Source organism: Sceloporus occidentalis, unplaced genomic scaffold (assembly GCF_023333645.1).
Source record: "Sceloporus occidentalis isolate IW3139 unplaced genomic scaffold, rSceOcc1.0.p SCAF_1, whole genome shotgun sequence".
In the NCBI taxonomy this organism is placed as follows: domain Eukaryota; kingdom Metazoa; phylum Chordata; class Lepidosauria; order Squamata; family Phrynosomatidae; genus Sceloporus; species Sceloporus occidentalis.
In genome coordinates, this window is record NW_028316981.1 from 231,525,559 (window position 1) to 231,544,890 (window position 19,332).

Here is a 19,332-nt window from a genome sequence, read left to right on the forward strand (position 1 = left end):
ATAAGACAGAAATTGGCAGCAGGCAGATATTCCAAAATCCAAAAATATCCAAAGTCTAAAACATCTCCAGTTCCAAGAATTTCAGATAAGGGAGACAACTTGTATGCACTATATTCTTGCTGTGGTGCCCATCTGTACTTTCCATAGGGCAACCAGTTTGTACACAGAAGAATAACTTTAAAAATCTTCTCTGGAGCATGTTGTTAAGGCATGGATATACAAATAAATATATTTGCTTCACAACTACTTGTTTGTTGTCTGTGGTTTCTAAAACCACTCTTTTGGGCATTTTAGATTATTTTTTAAAAAAAATAAAGTAAAGTGTTTATTGCCATTAATGAATAGCTGCCCACTACATTAATATAGCATGTATGAGATTGTTTTTATATAAAACATTCCAATGGAGTAAGTAATGTGTAGAATATCAGTGTGTAACTCCTGTTTCATAGCTTTTAACTGCTGTCAGTATGGTAGAGCGATGGATACCTCTCTGTTTTCATGCTGTTCTACAGTGATGCTTGGTTCACTCATGTCACAGAATCCAGCACAAATCTTCCTTCATACCTGCTAGCAATCAGACATGCTTCTTCTCGTCTTACGTGACACCCACAGAATACCCTGATAACATAAATTGCTTTGAAGTAGCTATGTGGATTAAGGCATATGTAATATGTAAACATATTCACTTAGTAAACAATACTCATGTTACTCATGCCATAGTAATGTCCTTACTAACACTGTAATAGCTACCGTAAAGAGCAAGTCTAGCTGTTGAGAAATGAGTGTAACTGTGGGCTTGTCTACACCAGCTAGAGTACTCTGGGATGTTCCTGGGGTATTCTGGCCCCAGAACTGCCTTGTATTGCCCCTGTTTTCCCCACACTATATAGAGACACCAGGCAACTGTCTACACACGTGTTCCACTGCCTTTCCCAGTGCCACTGCCACTGGTGTGAGGTGCCCAGTGTCGATCACATGGCTGGGCACCTTGTTGTGATCACAGAGGGAATGACTCATGCCAATGGTGGCAGCGCTGGGTGGCATAGTAAGACACATGTGTACACAGCCCTCTGCACCACAACAGATTGTAGAGCAAAAGGTGAGGGGTGGGTTTTTTTTACCTGTTTAAGGGAGGGATAGGGTGGATTCAGTGCAGAACTGGCCTCATGGCATGAAGACAGCTTGGATTCAAATCAGGGATATGGCCCTGCGTTGTGCAGATAGATTGCAATGACAGCGGCTGACCTGTGTAGACATGCCCTAAGCTAACGACTGCACAGAAAGTGGCAACAATGCATCCTAGGAATACTATTATGTTATTATATGTTTGTTTCTTTCCTGGAAATTATATGACATTATTTAGCTCTTTAAGTTACTGGAAATTCAGCTGGATTCTATACACCTATGCAGCATGTGTAGCATAAGGATAAATCTTTGAAGATTTGTATTTTATTTTATTTTATTTTTGGCGACAAATGTACTAAACAGTATTTGATGATGTTATGTATTCTCACTTCAGTACCAGGGCAGCCATTGAACTTCAAAGCTGAACCTGAGTCTGAAACAAGCATATTACTTTCTTGGACCCCTCCACGGTCTGACACAATCTCCAACTATGATCTTGTTTACAAAGATGGAGAGCATGGTGAAGAGGTATATCAACTAACTTTTCAACATTTGCAGCTGTTACAAAATCTTCTAATTTGTATTTGATTTTTAAAAAATAAAATGCATTATCTATGACAGTGGAGTAGCATCTGTTTAGATTTGCTGCGAAGGCAACGGGAATTAATTTTATTTCAATTTTTAGTCGTACGATAAGGAAGGGGAACTTCTGTGGGTTAGGGTGCTGTATTGCCTAACCCGTCCTCAATTTATTGGGGGATAATCCCTCTACTGGAACAGCAATTGAAGGGAAACCAACTACAGATTCAGTATCCCATATTAGAAGATCTGAAATAGTACAAAAATCCAAAATAATACATATGATTGGCTGAGACAGGGACTCCTTTGCTCTCTGATGGTTCATTGTACACAAACTTTCTGTCATGCACAACATCATTAAAATATTGTGTATAAAATTACCTTCAGGCTATGTGTATAAGGTGTACATGAAACATAAATGAATTCCCTGTTCAGACTTCAGTTCCATCTCCAAGGTTTCTCATTAGAAATATGCAAATTTTCAAAAATCTGGGGGGGGGGGGCATCCCAAATCCAAAACACTTGTGGTGACAAGCACTTCAGATAAGGGAGACTTAACCTGTACTGGGTTTTGCCACTGTATCAGCAAATATAAAGACAAAGTGCATGTGTGTGTGTGTGTGTGTGTGTGTGTGTGTGTGAGTGCATGCTTCTGTTTTGCTACAGCAAATTTAGCAGTGGATTAAGCAAGAGCAGTGAATGAGCCGTGGGCTGCATGCCTCTAGAAGGCTGCATCCTGATTTTAGAATGTAGGGCTGTGTGAACACCACTGTGGCCTCTTTCTATCACCACCCTATTTTTTTAGAATGTTGTAGCAGCACCTCCAGTTTAACTTCATAAAATATGATGCTGGTTCTAAATGACTCTGTAGTCTTCCAGTTTTCTTCACCTGCCCACTATGAAATTTGCATTGGTCATTAGTTTTAAATAAAACTTTTAGGTTTGAGTGATAGAAATGATTTTCAATCAAAACACACTATTAAGACATCCTCTTTTGTATTTTGTTATTCAGCAGCGGATTTCTATTGATCCTGCTACATCTTACCACTTGCAAGGCTTAAAACCAAACAGTTTGTATTACTTTCGTCTATCAGCGCGCTCTCCACAAGGCCTTGGTGCTTCAACAGCAGAAATCTCAGCTAGAACCATGCAGTCAAGTAGGTGTCTTTCCTTGATTACATCATTTCTCTTTCCTGTACTTGTTGAGACTCTATTATATTTTACCTGCAAGTACATAAAGAAAAATTAACTGAAATACTGTAAGTAGTTAGACAATGCTTTAAAGAACTATAAGCACAGAGTGATCTCCAGCATTGCATGAACTTCTCAGGTTCCTTTCTTCTGTCCCCTGAACCTCCTTTGCCAACCCCCAAATCTGCACCAGGAGCTGCAGAGAAGATTTGGGGATACATGGAAGCTTCAAAGGGAAGGAGAAAGTTGTCCCATCAATAATGCCATTTCTGCTGACAAATAGACATGGTTAGAGTCTTTTACATTTATGCCAGATATTTTGCAGTCTTTCATGAGAAAAAAATGTTCAAGAGCAACTACAGATGGCTGTTTTGTCTTGTATCCTGAGTTCAAAAATATTAAAATACAATATGATATGTTTGGTCTCTGACCGAGTGATCTCATGGAGAAACAAACTACACTTATTTCTTTTCTTGGCACTAAGACTGTACCATAGTGCTAAAGACCATATCTCAGCAGTTTTACCCAACCTAAAATTGGCTATTTTGTTTTCCTTTCACAGTATTTGGGAATGAGGCACAATTGAGAATTGGAGACAAAATTGGGAATAGGAGTTCGAGTTCCCTCCCCGCCCCCATTTTAGAAGGCCTGCTTCTGAACTGCTTTATGAGTTATTGGAAATTCAGAATAGCTGCCATCACTTTCTGAGGCCATCCATATGCTAGACAGTAGTTAAATAATGTCTGTAGAAAATCACTTTTAGAAACTGGGCAGATTGCTCCTCGTTCCAGTATTTTATTCAGTAGAGTAGAATTAAATACTCCTCAAGAGAAAAGGGTTACTTGGTTAAAATCAGGCTTGCTAAAACTTAACAAAGTCTTTATAAAATTTCAAAGGTTTTCATTCAACGCAATCCTATTTTTCAGTCTGAATTGTTTGTTTTGTGAGGATCTGTTTTTATAAGAACATTGTATTTTACCTGAAAATGTAAAATAAGACTCAGGGGTGTTGATTGGTTGGTTTTTGTTATGAGAGGGTGACAGATATACAGTGCAATCCTAAAAATAATAATCCACATTTGAGTGAATTTGCAATTAGGCTTACTCCTAGAAAAATATGCTGACGAACCAGTTGATCTGAGAAACATGATTGGGGTACAACCATTTTCCCCCAGCTGTTTCTCTTTATCAGTGTCACACATTTTTGGTCAAACTGTTTCTTGTTTGCAGCCCTAGGCGGCACCCAGAAAAGAGATCCAGAAAGGATCTGGCATTGAAATGAATTGGAATTATAAATAGTGTATGGGGGTCAATTGTATACCTCCAGAAAGAAATAATAAGACTAAAATAAATAAGTTCATTCAAGACTAGAATATTCTGTAAGACTGTCACTTTAATGATTAATCCAAAGAGATTTTAAACATATTTGTTTAAAAAACTGTAGACAAACGTTTTGGCTTTGAGTATGACAATGCATATAAAGGGTGGATGGTTAAATGAACTGTATCAAAAAATTTGCTTAGAAGTATTTACATTTTTATAGTAATTTTGCTATTTGTGCATTGGGTGGAATGGGGGAAAGATGTATGTATGTATTATGAAATCGCTGGTAGAATTTAATTCTTTGCTAGCCAAGGTTTCTCCGAGAGGAGCTAAAATATAAAAGAGAGTCCGGATTCAGGGTAAGTACAAGTTACAGTCAGAATCATCAGCCCTGTCACTTGTTCATGGTAGGTAAATCTTTAAATGAGATAAGCCTACTCTCCATATTGGTTCTGCATGTTTTGCATTATATTGGCTACAACCAATGCTTAAGTAAATGTGTTTGGTTTCAATTGTAATTGTAGCTGGCTTCATTGAGGCAGACTCAGTTAACAAAAGAAACAAAGAGATTCAAGTAATGTGTTGGTCATTTGGTTGTAGTTGATGTTAAATTATGTTAATGTTAAATTTGGGGTATATTGGAGTTAAACATAGAAGTGAATTCTGTTTCATTACTTAGCACACAGTTATATTTTATACAATCAGAGTAATATATTGTGTAGTCATGCAAGGCTGGCCATTGTGTCAGGCAAGCGAAGTATTGGTGGCCTTTACAATCGGGAGTGTGAACCAAGCAAACAAATAAGTTAAAAGTGCAGTAGATGCATAGAACTATCATATTTGATGTTTTTATTTCAAGAGGAAATTTTAATTCCAGGTAGGTAACAATATATTGAGGCTCATTTTCATATATTTCCCCCACATTCCTTTTCACCTTTTAGTTAATTCATTTTTGGTTGGTTCACTTTAATAAGCCAAGGCTCATACGCTGTCTAGTTTCTGTTTTTAAGTTGTGATTTCTTTTCCCTTGGTTTGCCCTTTGTTATTTATTTTTTCTTTCCTTTTGTTCATTTTTTCTTCAACCACTTCTGTCCTTTCACTCAAATCCTCCTTTAACCCACTACTGAAATTAGAGCCATCAGCTCCTCCTCAAGACATTAGTTGCAACAGCCCCAGCTCCACTAGTATTTTGGTAAGTTGGCAGCCTCCTCCAGTGGAAAAACAGAATGGAATTATCACTGCCTACTCCATCAAGTACACTGGAATTGATGGAGAAGATGACAAGCCCCATGAAATTTTGGGAATTGCTCCGGACACTACACAATACCTTTTGGAACAATTGGAAAAATGGACTGAATATCGGATTTCTGTGACAGCCCATACTGATGTCGGACCTGGCCCAGAGAGTGAATCTTTATTGATTCGGACAGATGAAGATGGTATGTTTCCTCCAACACATCAGTTTGACTCTCTCTCTCAATCTGCTATCTTTGTATGGTTAAGAATATTCCTTTTTCCCCTCTGCTCATCTCCCCCTGCCCCAGATCAGTTTTACAAAATATTTTGAACACAAAATGCCTGTGTCTGCATTTGTGTATGGGGGTTTTCCCCGTGAAGTTAAAATATATTTTTATGACCCTCTTCTATCACATGTTAAAATGTTATCCTTTATAAGCATGTGTATTTTTTTTTCTTCCTTCTTTGCAAAACAAAACCCAAAACTCCCCTGGAAATATTTTGATATTTTTCTTACTTCTTAACTCTTCCAATTTTTAACTGAGTCATTATAAGTACTCTAAAATATCTCTTTTGGAAAACTGATGCTCTTCACTTTTTACAATATTTTGGATGCTGAATATGTTTCATATCTGAACACTGAAGATGACAGCACAGTTGCCATTGCCTTTTTCACCCCTCTTTAAAAAAATCAGAAAACAAACAACATTTTAAGAGTCTTTTTGGTTTTTTATTATTTTGATTCCTAAAATACTTCTTTGTACTTCAATGCTTTGAGTCTCAAAGCATCTTCCTTGGCTTTTGTACATTTTTACATGTTTTTTCTATTCTCTAATACTCTTTTTTCTTCCATTTTTGCATCAGTCATGGTTTTTGATCTTTTCACTCAAATATAGAGCAGATTTGTTTTCATTTGTATTCTTCAAGGAAGGCTTAGTGGGTCTGCCCTTTAAAAAGAAAAGAAAGAAAAAGACACTGATTGGTTAGGACAAGTGCCTGTAATTCTTCTTTTATCCACTGATGTGTTCCAGTTCCTAGTGGTCCTCCTCGCAAAGTCGAGGTAGAGGCTGTCAACTCTACATCTGTTAAGGTGTCATGGCGTTCACCTGTGCCCAATAAACAGCATGGTCAAATTCGAGGCTACCAGGTGCATTATGTGAAAATGGAAAATGGAGAACCTAGGGGACAACCCATGCTGAAGGATATCATGTTGGCTGATGCACAGGTAATTAATAACATTCTATATATTTAAACAACAAAAATGAGAATATTGGTACTGCAACTATGTATTTCTTTTTGGACAGCATACAGGTTGAGTCTCCCTTATCCAGAATTATGAAATCCAAAATATTCCAAAATGCAAATTTAAACAAAAATATTGTGTATAAAATTACCTTCAGGCTATGTGTATCAGGTATACATGAAACATAAATGAATTTCATCTTTAGACTTGGGTCCCTTCTCCAAAATATCTCATTATGTATATGTAAATATCCCAAAATCCCCTAACCTTCAAAATTCAAAAGACATATGGTCCCAAGCGTTTCAGAAAAGGGAGACTTATCCTGTAGTGTATTGCCAGTACACTCCTGAAGGTTTTTTAACCAAGTAGTAGATTACCCACTATATTCCAGAGAATATTGCATGTAGGGAGAGGTGGGATATATAAATAAATATATAAATCATCATCATCATCATCATCTCTGAATCATCCTTCTGGATTTGGAACATCAATTGCCTTGACTGTACTTACATTATGATATTTTCATGCACTATAAATGAAGTATATATGGATGCATTAGTTAACTTTTCATACATTGTTCTGATGTTAAGTATTCCAGTTTCAAAGGGAGAGTTAAACATCTGATTAAATCTTTTCATTGAATTAAATCACTTTGGCTAGGTAGCTAAATACATTTTAGAATTCAATGTTTACTTTAAACATATGGGAATGTGATTTAAATTAAAAACTGATCCAATAAAACATGATGTCTGGTTTAAATATTGTTATGGATACTCCTAGTGTAACATGCTGACTGTGTGAAATTATTCTTTCATACAAATTGTAACGGATGGTGAAGAACCTGGAAGAACACAGATTTGTTTATATAAAGGAATATCTGAAAATGTAGAGTTCATTATGTTTAAGTGTTCTGTATGCTTGGAAACTGACTTCATTCTACTGCTTTCATAAACCCTAAAGCCCACAAACGTCTTAAATTTAAGAATAATTCTAGATGAAAACATAAGAGTAGACAACCATCACATGTTGTTATTGTGTTCCTTCAAGTAATTTCCAAACCTTCCATGGGGTGTTCTTGGCAAGAGTTATTCAGGGAGAGTTTCTATTGTCATTGTGTGGCTTGCCCAGGGTCACCCAATGGATTTCCATGGCCAAGCAGGGATTTGAACCCTGGTCTCCCAGAGTCCTAGTTCAGTGTTGAAACCACTGCACCATACTGGCTCTTACATACTGTGTTTGAAACAGAAGTAAACTATTTAGAAAGAAACAGAGTATAAATAAATTGGTAACCTGGTAGTTTAGTGTAGTTTAATATATATAAATAATTTAATATAAAGATTTTATGTCTGCATCTGTACTACAGAAATAATCCAGTTTGACATTGCTTTAACTGCCACGGCTCAATACTGTGGAATTCTGGGATCTGTAGTTTTGTGAGGTGTTTAGCCTTCTCTGTCAGAGAGTCCTCATTGCCTAATGAATTACAAATCCCAGGGTTCTATAGCACTGAGCAACAGCAATTAATGTGATGTCAAAGTGGATAATTTCTGCAGTGCAGATGAAACCCAAGTAAAGATTTGAACTCCTATTTTATTTACATATGTGTTAAGTAACTGGTGCACATGTTAGCTTTATATTCACATAGTTCTCCAAGAATGATTAAAGCAAGCTATTAGCAGTTTTAGTTCATTGTTAATTTGGAACGATACCAATGAGAACTATTAATTTGCTTTTTCGAAACATTTTCATGAACTCTCTCTCTCTCTCTCTCTCTCTCACACACACACACACACACACACCTACCTTTAAGGAAACTGCATCCCTTGCAGGTGTAGTCCAGGTTTCATTTTCTAAATGATAGAAAGAGTGGCATGTGCATGCTGTTGGTCATACAGTTTCATTAAGGATATGAAGTCTCAAGTACATATAAATTGCCTCTATTAATCTAAACAGGGGCACTGAATTAATTTTGACAGGGTAAAATAGAAATGAAAATGAATATGGCTTAGTAGCATGTGATTAAAGAAAATGTAGCCTTTCATTACATCTCTGCAGTTCAGATTAATGCAGTCGTAAAACATTACTGTGAAATAACACTCTGGACTATGGCCTTTGTACTTCCCTTGATGAAGTGCAGTGTGCTATTTATGGACAACTTTGGCATCAAGTGAGGAGTTGGGATTTGAAATCCTGCATTCAGGCTGATTTTGCTTACAAGTGTTCACCTTTTTTTTCTTAGAAAGGTAATTTTTCTTCAACTAGGCTACAAGTATTTCCTTATTTCTTCTTTTTTCTTTCCAAAATTTTTTACTCTCAATCAGTGGGAATATGATGATACTACTGAACATGTGAGTAGAACTGACTGGCCAGACAAAAATGCGTGGTGGCTTTTTCTCCCCTATTTTAACCTTCATTTTTTGGTTATTTGCACATATGCATGAATTAACACCTTACTTCATCACCTATGGCATTTGGATTTTTGTGCCTTCTTTTTCTTTCTTTCTTTTTGATTTAGCATATTGCTCGATTGTTCTAAGTGTGTTACATCTGCATACTTGTCTGTTCAGTGGCTGTCACTAACTTTATTGTGCAGTGCATTGAAACTTTTTTTAAAAGGCAAGGCAAAACATACCTGTTTGCATAACAATTCAGTATCTCTTAGACCATAATGCATTTCATATTTGCTGTAAAACAAGTTCTTTCTTTATCTGTATACTTCTGAAAGTATACGTTGGCACTAGCTCAACAGATTTATTGTATTGTAGACGACACTATCTCTTCCATCACTATCACTTTCATCATTATCAATTAAATTTCATCATTGCAATGTAAAGAGCAGTTCTTTTATTTCTTCTTTTCTTCCTGCCAGTGCTGTTTATTCCACATATAACTGAAATCCCAGGGGGTGAGAGGGATCATTTACATTTCTTTCGCAACCTTCAACCAATGAAATGTTGTCAGTCAACTGATGACTTTCCACATGCATTGTATTCTTGAAGGTTCAAAACATGTTCAGATCTCAGCCTGCCATATGTAATCTTCAGAAAACTTTAAAAAATCATTTAATTAGAAAAAATATTTTATGGATATACTTCAATATAATTGAAACAAAGGGCTTGGAAGATTGCTTAGAAATTTAGTTTGAAGAACTTTAATTTGGTTTTGCAAATACATGATTTACATATATTCAGGAATGCACTTGTCCATTATCACTAATTGTTGTGTTCTTACTGGATGGCTGTTACATATAGTTGAGATTCTACCCTCACATTAGCATTTATATTTAATAAATAATCTATTTTTAACCCAACCTGAATCTTTTACCATTACAACCATTCTTTGGATGGACATAGGGCTTATAATCAAACCAAAGGGCTTGATGCATTGCCATTAAAGCCCTATTCTCACTCCTTTGTTCATATGCACAGTATAAGAGGCTCTTTACGGGAAAAGTGAGCCTTTTCTTCTGTTGTATACCTTATGTGTTTTTGTGCATAAAAAGCTTGCAGTACCTTAAAAGAGAGAGACAGCTTAATGAAGGACAGATCCTTCACTGTTCCTATTAGCTAATTATACTGTCAATGGAGGCATGGATGGGGAAGAGACAAACAAAATTTTGTTAAGCTATATGGAAATTTTCTATGTGAGTGTTTTGAATGGATTGAGGCACATCTTTTATGGCTGGTAAACAAATGCAGTTGTAAATACAGTGCACTCGCATTATACGCAGGAGCAACATACACGGCTTTCAGCATATGCTGAAAGCCACACCGGAAAAGCCTCTTGCATGCCCCAAAAGAAGTAATGGGGTGCATGCCTGCACTGCGCACGCCGCTGCAATGCACCGCACTGTGGGCATGAGCCCTATTACTTGTAATGGGGCTTGAGCACGCACGAATTTCCCCTTACGTAGGGGGATACGGAACGGATCCCCCGTGTAAGGGGAGAGCCCACTGTATTTGCATTTCCATCAAACTTACATTTCTGATGTTCACCTGAAAAGAAACAAATACAGAACTTGTTTGACTGTTTGAAACTGCATGAGACTGCTATCTTACATTGCATGTGCAAAGCAGTTCATAATACCATAATAATAAGCACATAAACTATAAAGGTGAGAGAAGATGCAGAATAAAATAAGAGTGTTTTATTTTTAAATGCCACTGGGGAAATGTTTTGATAAGTTACATACTCTCTTCTCAGTTTAAATCAGTGTAGCTTAAAAGGGTTTTGTTTTGGATAAATGACACTCAGGATATCCATTTTGTAAATTAAATATAATTAGGCTTCACTACTATTCATTTTATTTTCTCATTAATATCATCAGTATCAAACATGCTTTAATCCACATTCCCTTTTCTTGATGCCCTTTTTAAAAAACCCTCAATTCTTTACTCACTTAAATAGGAAGTATGTTTCATTCATGTCAAAAGGACTCACGGAGGACTTATGTCTAAGTAGATATGGATAGGACTACATGCCATTTCCACCTTCTCTTCCTTCCCTTCAGTCTAAATTTTCAAATTATGTTTAATGGCTTCTTCTACTTCAAAGCAAAATGACAGATCCCTCACATACTAAATCTCATTTTAGAAATAGCACTTTAATAAAAGTTCTTCTTAGCTATTTTTCTCAAAATGTTATATTACATTCAGTTGTGTTTATGTCCAGGTAACAGGATGTACAGACTGGAAATAAGTGCCAGCTTGGGGGCAGCGTGTTGGCATGGCATTTGGATGACACACGCCCCGACATTAGCACTGAGACAGTGTCATACCACTTGCCTGACTGCATGGCAGGCAGCATTACGGTGTGACATTCACACACCGCATGCCAAAAGGAGTGTGGAAAAGTGCCACCACCGTGGCAAGGGCACCCTTTTTCCAGGCCAAAAAGAAGTGGCATTTTGCTGCTTCTTTTTGGCTCAGAAAAATGCTGGATCAGGGCTGAGGCATGAAGTTGCCATGGCCCCAACCTGGTGCTCAAAGGGGCGGCAGCAAGCTGCTCCTTCTGGGTGGTCTGTTCTGCCTGTAAGTGCACATAGGATTGTGGACAGTAGATCCTGAATAGCCAGTCTAGTTTTTTATACCGAAGGCCACATTCCAACGAAGTTATTCTGTTAGAGGTGCATGTCAGTAATAGGCCGGCAAAAGAAAGCCTCCCTTTCCCCCTGTTTCTGTTGTTCTCTTTCCCTCTCTTTGTCACTCTGTCAACCTCTTCTATATTCCATTCTTCCTCATCTAGCACATAGCTGTACACAGAACAAATTTCTTTTGCAAGAGCCAGAACTAATAATTTGCAGCAGGGAGTTAGAATCTTGTAGGTCTTTTTTTAATTATTATTCTATGATATTTATTATCATAGAATGATAGAGTTGGGACAGACCTCAAGGGCATCAAGTCCAAACCCTTGCCTTGCAGAAATACACAATCAGAGCACTCCCAACAGATGCCTATCCAGCCTCTGTTTAAAAACCTCCAGAGAAGAAAACTCCACCACACTCCAAGGGAACATGTCAAACAGTTCTTACTGTCAGGAAGTCCTTCCTAATGTTGAGGTGAAATATTTTTTCATGTAGTTTGAATCCATTGCTCCGGGTCCGACTCTCTGGAACTGCAGAAGACAAACTTGCTCCATCATCAGTAAGACATCCCTCCAAATTTAAACAGGCTATCGTATCCCCTCTTAAGCTTCTCTTTTCCAGGCTAAACATACCCAGTTCCATAAGACACTCCTTGTAGGGCATGCTTTTGAGATCTTTCACCATTTTGGTTGCTATCCTCTGGACACACTCCATCTTGTCAACTTCCTTTTTGAATCGTAGTGCCCAGAACTGGACATGTTATTCCAGATGAGGCTTGACCAAAGCAGAATAGAAAAATCCCAACCACCACAAGTTGTTTGATGTTTTGTGAGCAAAAGGACCAGGGCTTTTTCTATCATCATCAGCAACATTATTTTGTACAAAACTATTTTGCACAAAGAACCTTATCCTGAAAATCCACACACCCCCAAAAGCAGGAAGAAAACTTTGAATGATACAATCAAAGCTTTACCTCCCTAGATTGTAGAAATCATTTCTAGACTGTTGTAGCCTAAGAGATGCATGCAATCAGGCCAAACAGCCCATGAAATTCTTAGGGACTTGGCTTCCTCACTTTGATTTACAGAAATAAGCATATTGACTCTGAGGTAAGCCCCTTTAGCTTCCATGGGCCTACTCTTATGTAGATGTGAATAGGATTACAGTTATAAAAGAAAGTAAGAAACTAGAAATCATGATAGCTTCTTAAATATACAGTTAATTATTTCATCGCTCTTTTTAAAAAATCATTAGTAAATACTAGCCACTCCATGTACTACACTCTTCTTTTCATTCTATAATAGTCACAGTGCTTCATTAGAAATGCCTTTCAGGGCTTTTGTTCTTTTGGTTCGAGTTTATTTGTTTATTTTGTGAAAAACAGGCGAGGTTTGTGCCCTCTTAGTACAGATAACAGCACTTAGTCTCTGGCCTTATGCTTGTTAAATCCATCTTGGGCATGCCGCTAAGAAACGTTGCCATGCTTATTGCTGAAATGAAAAGCCTCACGCATCACTACAGGCCGCACGAAAGCCATATGCACTGATTGCAATACCTAGAAGATGAGACTCTTGTGATTTCATAGCAGAATCGTTTTAACACACTTTCTGATTATTATTATTATTATCCTTATTCTGTTTGTTTTAGGAAATGATTATATCTGGGTTACAGCCTGAGACAACATACTCACTCACTGTGACAGCCTATACAACCAAAGGAGATGGAGCACGGAGCAAGCCTAGACTAGTGTCTACTACTGGTGCAGGTAATATTCGGAGAGCCTTCTGTGCAGTGAAGATTTTGAACTATCAGTGTATGTTTTGACATCTTCTGAATGGAAATTTAAAATGCTTCTTCAGAAGGTTATAGTAGAAAAGGAAAACATTATTTATTTTCATCATGAGTCATGCATACCTGATTTAATCAAGAATGCATGATCCAAAAAACAATGTAAGGTGCCTCTAAGAGCAGAACTTGGAAGAGTTACTTTATTGAACTACAAATTTAGTGTGCCCCAAAATAATGTTTCCAGGTTCTATACATGAACTTGATCATAACCAGACAAAAGAGCAGATGGTAAAAATAACTGAGCAGTAAACTCCCATTGCTTTTGAAGTCCTTGGTTTTAAGAGCAGTTTGACAAAGAGATTACTGTTTAAGAAATGCAAACCTCACTTGGGCACAGGACACTCATGCCACACTGGACCCCAGCTAAGTAAAACTGACACAAAACATATAAAACATAGGGAAAACTAAGGTTCCAGCAAAACAAAAATAAAATAAAATTGGTGAGATATCTTCTTACAAAATCCAAGTGCTATATCTTTCCATTGTTCAGTCTTTGAATTTCATGAGTTCACATGTCTTTTTCCTTCGCCCAGATATCAGATGAGAACTGAGAGTTCCATTAAAAGGACATCATAACATTAATTTACTGAATACATACAATATTTGTATCTTGTTTTTCCAAAATAAGAGCACCTATTCCTTTCATTTACAATTAAAATATTGAGGATCTCCCATTCCTTGTAGAGGTATTTTTTCATTTGAGAACTGTTATTGGATTCTAGTCACCATAGTGGCCAGGCTATAGTAGAAAAACCATAAATGGTTTAATTTACATGCAGTCTTCTTCAGGTTGTTATTATTATTATTATTATTATTATTATTATTATTATTATTGCCATATAGAAATAATGGTAAGTCTTACCTCCCTTCTTCAGTAGGCATGACTGATCAATGTTTTAAAAACATCATCATAAACATGGTAGCTTCCACAAGTGTAAAAACAATTTATGGCATAATAAATTAGTGACAGCTTCCAGAAATCTTTCCTTCTAAAAATCTGAAGGTGTTATTATGCTATTTCTGTGGATTATCCTGCTTTTCCTTATGCTTCATTGATTTCAGTGTTAATTGTAATATAATGAAAAATATGCCGTGAAGTACACATCTGTAGTCTTTTCTAAGCTCCATAGCAGACTTTTTTTATGCAACAAAACCGCAAGTGCCAAAGTCAGAGCTAATCAGAAAGATATACTTCACACATCAAAGAGGAAACGTATACAATCCACTGGATTCTACAGTGGTCCCTCCGGATTCATGGGGGATACATAGCGAGCCCACCTGTGAATCTGAAATTTCACAAATACTCGAGTCTCATTGTCCCCAATGGCATCATTGGGGATAATGGGACTTGACTATTTGTCAATTCCCTCCCTCCCTCCGTCCCCGAGCACTGCTGGGAAAGAGAGTCCTGATGTCTGCTGGGGCCGATTACAAGCCCCGGACTCCAGTTAAAGTCCCCAGTGCCGGGGGAAGATGCCAGTAAGCGAGGGAGGGGAGAGGGAGGGAGCTGTGGCCTTGGCTTTGAGAATTACCAAAACCGCAAGTGCCAAGGCTGTGAATCTGGAGGGACCACTGTATTTACAAAAGAACAAGGTTGGAAGTGAAGAATCAATAGGAAAAAGTTACAGGAAACAGTGTTTTTCTATTATTGACTGTAACAGAACTTGGTAGTCCCTAGACTTTTCTAAAAAGCAATTCAAGACCTTTTCTGTTTGTGGAAGTCTAAGCCAAAATGTAACAGGCTGTACACAAGTGGGGAATATCAGATAATTGAGGGTAATCCTGAGGTTTGCATACATATAAAAATTCTGTATGAGGGGAAAAACCCTGTTGGAAGAAAGAATTAAAGGCAGAATTTAAGCAATGTGGCTTTCTGTGCAGAAAAAGTTATAATTGGGGATTTATTCTGTGTAAAATTTGCACATGGTTGGTTTGCATAGAAAACAGTATCTTCAGGATAGAAAACTAAATTGTCCACACAAGAATTGATATTTCTGTTGAAAAATGATTTTCCATGAAGGTAACAACTGTGTGTGAATTTTGCTCCAAATAAGATCCCAAATTGGAAATAGCTTTCGAAAACTGTATGATTTTCAAAGATTTTCTCACAGTGTGAAGAAAATTGCTGAAAGTACTCATTGCTACCTTTGAGAAGGAAAGTAAGGCTGAAACAGGTGGCTTTGAAGTGTGGTATTTACGTGCGCTGGCCGGCTACTCTCCTACTTGGGGGCATGGTGCTTAGATATCACTTTCCCCAGGACTAGCTTTTTGGGAGGAAAAACTGGCTCTTTGGGAGACGGGAAAGCTTTTTCCCACCCCATAAAGGAACAGCTTTTATATGCTCCATTTTGGGGCAGAATCTGGCTGGATTGGGGCTGGGCATCTGTTTGCCCTTGTCCCGATCCAGCCTAAAATTGGCAGCTCTAAGATGAGCCTTTTGGGCTGTTTTGTAGAGTGGGAGTGAAGTTCTATATTCCTTTAAGAATTTACAAAGGATAGGCTCACATCAGTATTTTCTATCTGCTGATATCTATAATAGGAAATTTCCATTCTGTGTTGGTTATCTCACACAGAAGTTTTTATATTATATAAAGTCTTATCAGTTTTGTACTTAGGGTCAAACTAAATCACATAGGTCTGACTTTCCCTTAGTGGCACAGGTGGAGATTTGCATGTCTGATTGTTTCTCCAAACTCAAAATAGCTTTGGACTGCATGTGCAGGTGGCATATGAAGCAGGGAATAATTATTGGTTGGAATGGCTTTTGTGCATTGGACCCTCTTCCACCTGACATGTTGGACAATATCAGCCTTGAAGGGATATTGTCCAGGAAATGCATTGTTCTTGTCAATGAGAAACTTGTACATGTACTCACATTTTGGCACCTTCTAATGCCACAAAATATAATGTGCTCAGCCTTGCTATTCTCTTTCTGTCCTCACTCATATATGCCTTTGGTGAAGCTATAATAATTTCTTAAACAACTGTTTCCCATGGTTCCTCAAAGAGGAACAAAATTTAAAAGTCTCAAAACCAGTTCAATAAGCCATTGTCTATCAAGTCAAGAGTATGCCATGAGTCATTGTGAATATAGGCTATGACAGTGTATCTTAGCACTTTTGATCCATCTGGTTCATTGACTATTTCACATACGAGTCTTTTCTCATGCTACATTGAAATGCTAGGGATTAAACCTGGGGATTAAATTTATATAAATTCATTTATATAAATCTTAATGCTTCAAATATATATGTATCATGGTTTCCTGTATGTGGGTCTACTACTTGGGAAAGAAGGCAGTAAATAGAGATGGGTAACCCAGTGCCCATACCTGTTACATTGTCAGTGAATATTTGTTAAATGCATGGACAAGTCTTTTCTAACATAAGTAACTTTTCAGAAACATAAAGAATAGTACTAGAAAAGCTTAATACAGTTATATTATATGCTAAAATAATATTGTGTTGCAGTTCCAGGAAAACCTCGGCTTGTAATCAGCCACACACAGATGAGTACGGCTCTCATTCAGTGGCACCCACCTGTCGACACGTATGGCCCATTGCAGGGATACCGCCTGAGGTTTGGCCGCAAAGACATTGATACATTGACAACAAGGGATTTTACCGACAAAGACGACCACTACACAGCTACAGATATCCACAAAGGGACTTCTTACATCTTCAGGCTTTCAGCTAGAAATAAAGTGGGATTTGGGGAGGAGGTGATAAAAGAAATTTCAATTCCAGAAGATGTACCAAGCGGATTCCCTCAAAACCTACATTCGGAAAGTGCCACCTCAACTTCAGTCCAGCTAACTTGGCAACCACCCATCTTATCAGAGAGAAATGGTATTGTCACCAAATATACTCTGCAGTACAGGGACATCAATGTGGCACATCACCCAACAGAGGTCCCTGTTGCTCCTCCTGATACTATTATGACACTCTCGGGCTTAAAACCAGATACCACATATGATGTAAAAATACGTGCACACACAAGCAAAGGGCCCGGTCCATATAGTCCCAGTGTCCAGTTCAGGACACTACCTGTGGATCAAGGTAGGATTTGTCTGCTTGTGGCTTGTCTTTTAAAGGAATCTCAGTCTTTGGATATCGATATTTGTGAAGCTCTAATTAAAATAGACCAAATCATCGTATAAATAGTTTCCACTAACAACAGAGGTAAAGTATGTAAATCTTCATGTGTTTTGGATTCATTAGAATTCAGTTATCCCATATCAGACAAGCCTGGCTCACATCTACATAATAATTGAAGGTAAGAAAAAGAAAAGATTCTGAGTTGCCATTTGTAAGAATTGGATATGATTTTAAAAGCAGGTAGGATGATTACTAAATGTGGTTATTGGTACAAGTGGGATAGGACCTCAAAGATCAAGATGTACTTTAAATACATTGCTTTCCCTTTTCCAGCAGTGTTTGCAAAAAATTTTCATGTCAAAGCAGTGATGAAGACATCAGTATTGCTCTCTTGGGAAATACCAGAGAATTACAACTCTGCCCTACCTTTCAAAGTAAGTGGCTTTGTGATTTGTAAGACTTGAAGGGTAAAAGTCATGGTGGAAGAACGTTCTGGTTAAGCAGTTTACTGAACAGAGGTTTTTCTAAAAAAACCCAACAACAACACTATATTTTTAAAGCTTACTTAGAAATGCTAAATCTTCCTGTTAAGTTAGGTTTTCTGGCAATGTGAACTTTTCACCTTGATATTAGCATGATAGCATCCTTCCAGGCATTTCACTGATATTAGATATTACAGATGATGTCAACCCTTTCTTCCTTTTTATAGTTCAATGGTACTTAAATTAGACTAAACAACATTGTGGGGGCGGTGTGTATTTTCTCTTCTTTGTTTTTTGCTCTTTTGGTTATTATAAATTCAACTAGTCTGTTCACTTTTTTAGCTTCTCTTTAAAACGTAGCTTGAAAAATATGGGTGGGGAAATTAATCTTTGGCATCCCTGAGTTATTTCCTTGTTTTATATGTAGTTACTTCTTATAGCAGTATTAAAAGAGAAGAAACTATGACACACTGCCCCAAGATTTTTGCTCTTCAAGTGACGATCCAAGTTGGGTTCAGATAAAGTAACTCTCTGCTGGGAGAGCACACCTGCCACAGAGCCCTTTACACCAGTACATCCACAGAAAGCTATGAGGACATTATACTATCAGCAGGCATGGCTAAGTTTGGGCAATCAGGTTGCTTTCACAAAGAACATGGGGTGTATTTGGAACTGCCATATCTAAATTACCCTCCTTTCTTGAACAGAGCCCATGTCAGCACCTTTACTTGAGGTTGTTGTGGATATTTTCCCAAATGGAAATGGAAAATCAACAAACCCAACAATGGGAAAAAAGAGAAATCTGTCCCAACACAGGAACCAAGATTTTGGATATGGCAGACTATTCTCCACAAAACTCTCATCCCAGGCTTTGTATTAGTTTGCAGAGTTGTACAGGAGTGTTATGTTCCATGCAGGGCATCCTTAGCAGCCTATGTAAAATATACCCTACCAATTTCTATAGATTACATGCATAAGTTTCAAACAGAGCCTGATTTTCTTTGAAAATGCTTGATCTGTTCTTGTTACTAAGATACAAGCAGCAGATATGGAATTCCCAAATAATATCTCTTTATTTTTCATTACAGATTTTCCCTAGCATCAAAAATAACAATTACTGATTTAG

The 19,332-nt window shown here is 37.5% G+C and overlaps 1 protein-coding gene across 12 annotated transcripts in view; it reads left to right on the forward strand.

Moving 5' to 3' along the window:
• Window positions 1–19,332, forward strand: part of PTPRD (protein tyrosine phosphatase receptor type D) — a 1,452,104-nt gene that overhangs the window by 1,280,302 nt on the left and 152,470 nt on the right. For 6 of the 12 annotated variants that reach the window (XM_089489767.1, XM_089489775.1, XM_089489785.1 and 3 more), the window contains 3 exons: window positions 1,520–1,653; window positions 2,717–2,861; window positions 18,061–18,158. In XM_089489767.1, coding sequence (XP_089345893.1) covers window positions 1,520–1,653; window positions 2,717–2,861; window positions 18,061–18,158 — 377 coding nt within the window. Of the gene's footprint in view, window positions 1–1,519; window positions 1,654–2,716; window positions 2,862–5,350; window positions 5,657–6,484; window positions 6,679–9,017; window positions 9,045–13,426; window positions 13,545–17,097; window positions 17,686–18,057; window positions 18,159–19,332 lie in introns of all 12 variants that reach the window. The other 6 variants (XM_089489739.1, XM_089489746.1, XM_089489749.1 and 3 more) reach the window with 3 other exon arrangements.